Here is a 10,277-nt window from a genome sequence, read left to right on the forward strand (position 1 = left end):
GTCACATCACTGTGGAAGAGATGAGGTTGCATTATCATCATTGACACTTACCACTGTCCTTTGTGCCGCGCTCTTACAGTATCTTAATGACATTAAGTTTTGTTGCCTTTTGAATACAGATGAAGCAAGTGCAGCACAGGTCAGAGTCAGATTAAATTTTCAAAGGTTAAGGCTCAGCTCTGGGAATAAATAATTTCTGAGTGTTTAACTTCAGAAAATACTTAATTGTGCAGTGATGTGAGCAAAATCAGCTATGAGGTATTATTTCTTTGCATGTTATTGGTAGTGGCTAGCATTACAATTTACCTGTCTGGAAATATTGACTGTCATTTGTAGTGTTTTTTTGTTTTGATCTCTAAAAGATTGACATGAGCCAGTCTTGTATTTTATCCAAATATAGTATCTCTCTAAAAAAGAGCAAGCTAATTATTTATCTGTTAGTAGGATATAAAGTAGAGTGTACAGCCTTGTAAATAGTATATTAGAATACCTCTCCCTCTAAGTGCAATATTTATTGTCTGTCAACACAAACATATATCATCTCTGAAAATGTTTCTATTAAAAAGCAGAAGCCTACAAATGTCAGTCATTCATCATCTGTGGATAAGTTGTTGGTTTACCTTCAGTGTCACTTTATCTCTTCAACGTGGTCAGGAGCACTTGGTTTCTGTCCTTCAGGCAAATCCAGTTTATGTGGAAAGCAGAAAGCTTTGCTTGAAAACAGGCAAAACTTGTGAAATGTTTGTTTAAAAACTTCATCTGCTGTATGTTAGTCTAGTTCAGGTAATATCTGACCTGATTGTTCTTGTGTGTTTAGCTTTACAAAGATGATTTAAAACCAGTTTTAAAATACTGTTATTTTCTATGTTGCCAGATTAGAAAATGGCCATCACCTAACTGACATTAAAGCACTTACAAACCTGAATTTGTAGTTCTTTGTCATTTTGGATTAATTTTCCTAATTTCTTTTCAGATAACAGAAGATTTCCTGGCAACATATCATGCCAACTATGGCTTCCATGCAGATGATACAGACAGCTCATCTGCTTCTGGCACAGCCACTGAAAGTAAGCAAGCAGTAAGTTCTAAGACATCAGGGACACAACCATCAACAAATGAGAAGGGACCACAGCAAACAGATCCAAAACACAAACCGGAAAAACGGAAGCTTGAGCCAGGTAAGTGACGGGGGCTTTTCCACAGTGTCATAATGTACAACAAAGATATGGATTGTTCTGAAAATTTCCAGAATGTTTTTAAGTTGTGTGGTACTTCATAGGTAAGTCTATATACAAGACAGAGAAAAAGCAGATTAAGGCATGTTGAGAGCTTTTCCCATGAGCAAGCAAGAATTCTTGGATATCTGATGGATTGTGAACATTAGTGGATGCTCCAGTGTTTAATACATTGCCATAACTGAGTTAAAACTCTTGGTTTTTAGGATGGTTTCATGTTGAAGAGGACAGAAACACAAATGTTTATGTGACTGGTAAGTAATAGTGCTTATTTATCTCCTTTGAGCTAAAGATGGTAAAAGAGTCATATGTCTTGCTGATTTCTAATATATTCTATTCAATCTGCCACTTGAAAGCTGCTTAACGTTATGTTCCTGACTGCATAATGTTGTGACCTTTAAATTGCAGGTGTGGGAAGTTAATACAAGGGACATATTCCATGCTTTTATCTTTTAAATATGATATTCCGTGGGCTGTGTCAGCCAGCTCACTAGTTTTTGTTTGTTGTTTTTTTTTAAAGTAAGCTACAGCCAAGAAAAACAATTTCTGTGAGCTCTTAAGGAATAGGATAATGAAGGATAATGAGAACAAGTTATAATAAGATAATGCATTAACTATACACATCACTTAAGATTTAATCTTTATTTGATTTTATAAATACATAATTAAATTACTAGATAAGAAGAAGGAAAAACTAAGTACAAAAGAAAACCTGGGAATAGAATGAGCTAATAATGAGGAAGCTCAAGTGAAACTGTCTGTATTTATTATAGTATTTCTCTAGCTGTTCTGGATGTTGGGGTGCTACCTTTGGTGCATACACAAAGGTACACTTGGTGGTTCAGAAATGAGAGCAGTCACAGAAATGCACACATTTGAATTCTCAAAAATCTTCATCCAGGTCAAACTAGCATGGAACATTCACATAATTTCTCCTCCATTTGTTTTTTCTTACCCTTAATTCAAAGTTCAGACTTTAAAAACTCCATACATCTTAATTTGCTTTTTTTGTCAAATTTCTGGGTGAAGAAAACAGTTGTCTGTTTACAGGTTGGAGCAGGTTTTTTTGTCTCTGATCCTTAGAGGTGCAGTGGAATTTAAAACATGGGCAGGATAGTTAAATTTGCATTAGGCTGTTGTGTCCACTTAATTTAGGTATCATGTATAGCGCTAAAGCTCTAGGTCTGCATATTAAGGAGCACAAAGACATTCCTGTATGTTACACCTATGAAAAAGTAAAGAGATTTTTGAAATATTGGTATGAAGTAATGTTTAAAAGGTAATACCAAAAATCCTGGTCCCAAGGGCAGAGGTTTCTTACCATGTTTGTAAAATTTCATCCTTAAGTTCTTTCATTTAAAGAAACACTGGGGATTTTGTTCTAATGAGTTGGTTTTTTTTAAATTGAGCATACTGAAGCCTTCTGTTTTAATTTATTTTGCAGGTTTACCTCCAGACATTACGAAAGATGAATTTGTACAAGTCATGTCAAAATGTGGTATCATTATGAGAGATCCTCAGACAGAAGAACACAAAATCAAACTGTACAAAGATAAGGAAGGGAATCTCAAAGGAGATGGCCTCTGTTGCTATCTAAAGGTCAGTGATACACTGAAATGCGGTTTTTCTTCCTGTTGAAGATACTTGTGGCCACTGATTCAAAATAATATTCAGAAGATTCTTGAAATATCTAAAGTATAACTTAGAATTTAGATGTTTGTTTGAAAGATTTATTCCAGAAACATCCACTGATCTGCTTGTGCACCTTATTTGTTTCCTCTCATCCATACCCACCTTCCCCCTAAAAGGTCCATAATACCTGCTGAGCATGTCAGTTTATTCCAGAAATGCCCACTAATCTGCTTGTGCACCGTATTTGTTTCCTCTCATCCATACCTACCTTCCCCCTGAAAAGGTCCATAATACCTGCTGAGCATGTCAGACGTCTTCCTGTCTTGGGTGCCAGTGATTATGGAGTGAAATGAGGGACCTCTTCACCTTTTACTTTGAAAATATGCCACTGTACGGACAAGAAGAGAAAAACAATGCTGTAGTCCTGTATTTACAGCTTTTAGCTGAGAGAACTGGTTAGGTTCAGAACTGTTCTTGCATTCTGTATTAACCTATAAAAGTTTAGGCTGCAGTACTGTTTCCTTCTTGTGTTTCACTTGTGAATCATTCGGAAGGGAAGCGCTTGCAAGTGCAGTCTGCTTTAATTCTGCAGGAAGCACCAGGCAGTACTAAATCAACTGCCTTGTAGTCTATGCTAGTTTTGTAATTTTAGGAGTTGGGCCTGTTCAGTGCACAAGGATAAAGACAGTCTCTGCTCTAAAGGACTTCTAGGAAAACGTTAAAAATTAATTTAGATCTTCAACATCTGCTGTTCTTGGAAAAGTGATATCAGTTTTATAGAAAATCAGCCCCCTGAAATTTTTATATTCTCGCTTTTAAGTTCATCAGCTTGCTTGACCATTGCAGATTAGTTTCTATGACATATTTGAGTGAAATGAATGCAGTTGGATTTGGGAGCTTTAATCTGCTGTAGCAGTGGTGAAGAAATACTGTGTTTTGATAAAGAAAGCATTGCCAGTTGTGTGTCAAGAGAGTTGGAAGAGATACAGTGTTACTCTTTTCAGTGACTGGGAACTGAGTCTTAGTGCAATATTCTTAATTAACTGTTACTGGAATAATTTGACTATGCCATGTGGTTTAAAGATTGTGTTCTGTTTTATCTTCAAATAGAGAGAATCAGTTCAACTTGCGTTGAGACTTCTGGATGAGGCAGAAATTAGAGGCTATAAATTGCATGTTGAAGTTGCAAAGTTTCAGCTGAAGGGGGAGTATGATGCGAGCAAAAAGAAGAAGAAATGTAAAGACTACAAGAAGAAGTTGTCTCAACAGCAGAAGTTTGTATTTTTTATTTCAGTAAAACTTTACTTGAATTCTGAGTGCTATTATTAAAACACTGCTTTCTTTCACATGCAATGCTAAGAGTTATGCAGAAATTGAAGTCTTATCTGACAGTGAAATAGCTTAAATAACACACAGCTGGGGGGAAGGAACTCCTAAATTAAATATTGACATAACGAGGTACTTTGTGATTGACACATTAAAATAATACATAGGGAACCAAGGTCTTTTTAGTTATAGAAGCAAATATTACAGCTTTGGGGAGATAAAAGACTTATTTTCTCTGTGTGTGAAAGTGTGCAAGTCCTGTCACCATTATCTAGGCTTCCTTTTATAAGGTAATAAAACTTTGGCTGTCCACATCTTGTTTGTACCATACTTTACAAATTGCAAGGGACAAGAGATGCTAACTTCCATAGCAGCAAATGCTAAAATATCTCTGTAGATTTCCCCCAGACATCTCTTTCTGGTATAAAATAAACTGGTTTTTTTTTTTAATTGTACCTAGATTAATTGTTTTTGTTACTTAAAAATTATTTTTCTGCCTTTTGGAACCAAGGAGATGCGGATTAAAGAACAAGGAAGTTGGAGTATGTAGGAGACTCTAATATTTTAATGAAAGCAGTATTCCACTAAACGTGTTAAATAGTGATGCAGAGGTATTTTGCCATAGTTAAAGGGAACAATGGCTACTTGATATATTATAAAAAAATAGAAGTAGCTTGAAATGTATCTGCCTCTGAGATACGTTGCCAGTTCTTGCTGTAAGAAGTCTCCAGTGTGGTGAGAGAAGTATGAACACAATGAGCTTGCATTTGACAGCAGTTTGTGTGAATAAACTGACTTCAGTTGGTGTTCCTTTTGAGTTGAAGAACACAACTTACTTGCTACTATCTTCGTTGGAAATCCTCATTTTCTTCAGCTGAAGTAGCAGATACAAGAAGGAACTTAGACAAGATTTCCTTTCCCCTCAGATAAAAGATTTTGAGGTTTAGAAGTGTAAGTGAATGTGTCCTTTTCCGTACTAGGATATGAAGTAGGGATTTCTACGAGAAGTAACAGTTTTCATGACAAGGCAAAGTCCCAGAACAGGTGCCCTGAGTTACGTTGCTAGTTTGTGGCAGCAGTTCTGTACACTGTAGAACAAAATACATCTTGCAGCAATGCGTGTGTAAGACTCAAAAGTTTTCTTGCATGTTTGTTTAAAAGCAGTTAAATTTTACCAAAGGGAATAGTGGATTTCCTTTTTTACAGAATAAAGTTATGAAAAAATGGTAAAATATTGTCATTTTTAGACTACTTGGCAGCAGCTGATTCCTGTGTCTGAAATTATATTAGGAAGGAATTAAAACTTGAAGATTATTTTTTCAGTGTTTAAAAAAATACTTTGATTTTTAAAAAAAATACTTCCTCCATGAGCATTTAAGTACCTTAAAACCTCAGCTGCTTTGTAGATGTGTTAAAACTGGTTGGTTATTACATTTTTTAGAAGAGTAACTTAACTCTTTGTGTCAAACTACGTGTTTTAGTTGATGTATTGCAAGAAATGCCAAATTAATGATTTTTTTTCAACGAATACTTGTAGAAACTGAAGAGACCCGCAACAATATCTTCTTACTGTTGCTTCATTTCATTAGACAGCTGGATTGGAGGCCTGAGAAGAAAGATGGTGCAACTCGGCTGCGACATGAACGCATCGTTATTATCAGGAATATGTTTCACCCCAAGGACTTTGAGGTAGGAAGATGCAGTTTGCTGCTATCGATTGTGCTGTTATAGTTCGTGTGCATATACATGTTCTAGTTAACATTGTCTGAACTTTCTGCCACAAGAATTTTAGCAAAATTCTAAGCAGATGAGAACAAAATTAAAGTTACTGTTTGGGCAGGTTTTTTTCCTGTACCAAGCATCTTCTTAAAATTCATTCATCTCTTTCCAGAAAGCAAGACAAAGATGTTCTTATCTGTTTTTCAAATCGACCTTTTTAACTGTGTGTATCCTGCCAACATTCCATTTTGGAATGGAAAGAGGAGTAGACAGTAACTATGTTAGGATGAAGAAGCTTTATTAATAAATAGCATTTATGAAATTCAAATAAACACTGTCTGCCAACTCCCAAGGGGCTTTGAAAAATACAGCATAACAACACTGAATTTATGAACTTTTAATAGATTGACAGATGTGTTCCATTAGTGATTGAGCAAAAATAAAGCTGAGAGATGTAAGTGCTCCCCTTAATTTTAAACCGTGTGATCATATTGCAGGAGGATCCTTTAGTGCTAAATGAGATCAGAGAAGATCTGCGGACAGAGTGTGAAAAGTTTGGTCAAGTAAAGAAGGTTCTCATATTTGATGTAGGTATTTTTTACGGATTGTATTGGTGGAATTGATGTTGTATAAATGTACAAAACATCTAGGATTCTTTAAATAAGAGTGAAGCCTTTATTTGCTTTTGTGTATTTATTTCATGGAAACTTGACCTAATCTTCCACTATTTTAAAATTAGCAGGTTTGGAAATTACTTTATAAGCACCTGTATAATTCAGCCTATATAAAGGCAAACTCTTAACTCTTCAGTTAGTTGGATACATGTCACAAGTTTGAAAATTTATAAATACATTTGAAATGTTTGTGTTCAAAAAGTCTGTTCTGTGTACTAATAGAAAAAAAAATGTGTAAACTTGCAAATGAGTTTTTCAAACACGATTACGTATGATCAGGATGAAGGTATGTCCTGATTGGTTTTGTAAGACAATCTAGAATATGTTGAAATAAATAACACTGGTCAGAAAAGTATTAAATGAAAGTTGTCTCTCCTTACAGCGACACCCTGATGGCGTGGCTTCTGTGTCATTTAAAGAACCAACAGAAGCTGATGTGTGCAAGCTAACCCTAAATGGAAGGTGGTTTGGTGGACGTCAGCTCAGTGCTGAAACATGGGATGGTGTAACAGATTATCAGGTAGCCTTTCGTGGTCTGATTTCATTGAATATTTCTTCCAAACTGTTAATCTGTTTTAATCTGAGAAGTGCTTGTTCCCATTCCCATGCCCTTCCCCTGCCCAGCCGTGCCCCATCTTGCTTCTCAAAAACTACTAGAATGTTTCCAAAAAATCATCCTTAATTATTCAATTTAGCTAAAATTTAAAGGACCTATTTGATGTTAAAAATTATGTGTTGGAGATGGAAACTGAGAGGATTAGTCAGTAGGGCCTGTTGAAGTCTTCATGCAATATAAATATTTGTATAATTTTATCTGTGTAAATATTCATTTTTACAAGTATGACTTTGAAATTATATGTATAAACATATCTTTAATAGGTGGAGGAGACTGCAAGAGAAAGGGAAGAAAGGCTGAAGGTGTGGGGATCATTTTTAGAGGATCCTGATGCAAAGGAGCAGCAAAGTACATCTGATTCAGATTCTGCAACAAGCAGTGCTAAACTGCCTGAAGGCAGACAGCCTTCAAAAGTGAATGACACATCTAAGGAGGGTGTAAATGATGAAGCCCATAAGAGGGAGAATAATGGTGAGGGCATTAATGAAGATGGTGCTCCATCTACAGACAGCAGCCTTGCAGGCAGTGATGTTGAAGCAGATACATAACATCTTCAATGCTTTATGAAAGCATGGTTTTTAGGGTGATGTGTCAGTTTATCCCTTTCTCCAGAGTGACTGCAGACAATGTTCATATGAATATATGCATATTAGAATGTCATCAACTGTGTGCTTTGAAGTTTTCATTAAAAGCAGTATTTAATGAGGTTCTAAAAGTTTGTATTAATTGGCTGTTCAGGTAAAGTAACTCAAGTTGCCAAGAATGCAGTAAAACTCATCAGGCTTTTTTTGTTCTAACTATGCTTGTCAGTGTTTCATTATGTAAGTGTGAAATATGTTCTGACCCTTAAGTTTAATGTAACTATATGTAACTGAAGTAATGCAAAGCTATTACAAGATTTGTGGATTTTCCTGTTAATTTTCCTGTACCCTTTGGAACTTGGTATCTTATCCTTAGAAGTTAACTCTTTTCCTAAGTACTTTGGATCATTCTATGGAACAGATGCTGTGATACTATAGGGTGAACACATTGGATATGTTGCTGTGCATTAAGTAGCAGATAAGAGTAGTACTAAGTCACAGACTTAAAGGAAGTGAGAAACAAACAAGGTTGTTACAGCCAATGTAAGGCAAACTGAGTGAAGATAGATTATTAACTCACAGCATTCAGTAAATTATGTTTTCTTCCCCTGTTTAGATCTGTTGATGCTTAGATCTTCTGTTGAGGCTGGAATTATGTCAAGGAGGCTAGAAATGCATGAGCACACACATTCTAGGCCATGATGAGAAAAGACTGATCTTAAGCTCTGATGGTCTGTATGCAGTAGTTATACAAAACAGGCTTTTGATTGATGATACGACTTTGTTCAGTTTTTGCTTTAATATTAGAGTAAAGGTTTTCATTTAACTTTGTTAGAATGATGAGTGTGAGTTCTCTTCAGTGTTTCAGTTTAGCCTTGCGTGCACTTCAAAGTGAGGAGGAATCTCCCATATTTCATAAAATTTAAAGGCTTTTGGCAACTTGAACTACAGTTTGTTGTGCAAAAGTTAGAATACTTGAAAATAGACTTTCAAATAATACTCTTTTATTTGGAAAAAGCAAATGCTAGCCCTCTTAGAAATATTTCCAAAAGCAAGGATTTAGAAAACAATCTAACTTTAGATATCTTAGTAAGTGGCAGCCTTTCAAAAATAACTTAGGGGGAGCCATTTTGGGCATAGTAATTCTTAATTTAGAATACCATTATTTTGATACCTAAGGATAGAAGAATACAGATTTAGGCACTAGACAATTAAAATGGTGGTGCTAAATTCATAGCACACTGTAGGTATGGATGGTTACTAGTGCACAGTTTTAAGGAGGATCTCTTGAAATTTTTTAATTCATATGGATTGCAAGAAACCATCATTCTGTATCCATCCTGAAGTATTCAGAATACTCTGAAAATTGTATTTTCAAACTTTGTGCTCTGAGATTGCCATCTACATTTTTTCCAGAAGTCTGCATGGTACATATTAAGTTTGGTTTGGTTTTGTTTTTTAATAGGTAATTGATATGTATGGGTAGTTATGCCAGCCAGAGCACTGAAGTGAACACTTGTCATTGTGGTTATAAATTATATCTTTTTGTGACAAAATATCTGGTCTTACAACAGAGATGGTATTTGAATTCTCAGGACTTAAAAGTCTGGGGGCTCATTAGAAACTGGCATGACAAATTTCCAAATTTGAGTTGTGTTACAGAGAAGAGCTGTAACTCTTGCTGGCTAAGAAAGAACGTTTTCTCATCTTTAAAAGCGTGTGAATTGTATGTTTCAGCAAAACAAGTGTCTGAACAGTTCAGAGAATCTGAAATCCTGCCTGGTTTGTAGCTGCGCATAGTGGCATATTCAGATTACATCTCTGGGTTGTGTTGGTTCTGCCTTAGTTATTTTTAGTGGTAATAAACACCACAGATCTTTGAGGTATGAATGATTTGACATAGGAAGAGTGTAATTTAGTGTGGTGGGTATTGCTTTCAGTGCTCCTTTTTCCTTCCAGCTTCTAGACTCCAGGCTTTAGATCTGTTAGACTATTGTGTTTTGTTAGCTTTTTTTTTTTAAGAGTCTAGTCATATACCACTCTACACAGTTAAATCACCTGCTTTACAGTGGAATTGCAGCTGATATAGGGAAACTATTGACAAATGTATAAATATTGTACAGTTCTATGAAGCCTTATCATGGTATCAGATAGAAAAAATAAGGTTAGTGTTAGTGTTTGAAAAAAGACTGAAAAATAAAGAATCTTTATATGTGCAGTAACCTTCCTCTCTCCAATTGATGTACAAATTTGATTGGCTTGCTTCAAGAGTCAAACATGATGAGTCTTTTCACCTTTTTCTCTAGACTTCACACTGAAGTAGAGCACCGACAAAGACCGAGACCAAATGCTTTTACTGTCTTTCTTACTAACTAGGATTCTTAAGAAAATAAAAGCTGTTTTTTCCATTAAAATACGTTGTTCTGAAGTGCGGCATTACACTCAAATTGATATTTTCCTTTTGTCTACCTCTGTTTATTCCCCAGTAAAATGT

General features: G+C 35.5%; 1 protein-coding gene across 1 annotated transcript; it reads left to right on the plus strand.

Moving 5' to 3' along the window:
* Window positions 1-973: 973 nt before the first annotated feature.
* On the plus strand, window positions 974-8,144 carry HTATSF1 (HIV-1 Tat specific factor 1; the record flags this gene model as incomplete). The annotated part of the gene is made up of 8 exons (XM_010172706.1): window positions 974-1,178; window positions 1,442-1,489; window positions 2,680-2,834; window positions 3,978-4,141; window positions 5,783-5,882; window positions 6,410-6,499; window positions 6,969-7,106; window positions 7,466-8,144. Coding segments are annotated over 8 exons (1,185 nt in total), but the record flags the coding sequence as incomplete, so codon positions are not given.
* Window positions 8,145-10,277: the final 2,133 nt, after the last annotated feature.

The sequence above is a fragment of the Antrostomus carolinensis genome, unplaced genomic scaffold, assembly GCF_000700745.2.
Source record: "Antrostomus carolinensis isolate BGI_N321 unplaced genomic scaffold, ASM70074v2 scaffold20237, whole genome shotgun sequence".
Lineage (NCBI taxonomy): Eukaryota > Metazoa > Chordata > Aves > Caprimulgiformes > Caprimulgidae > Antrostomus > Antrostomus carolinensis.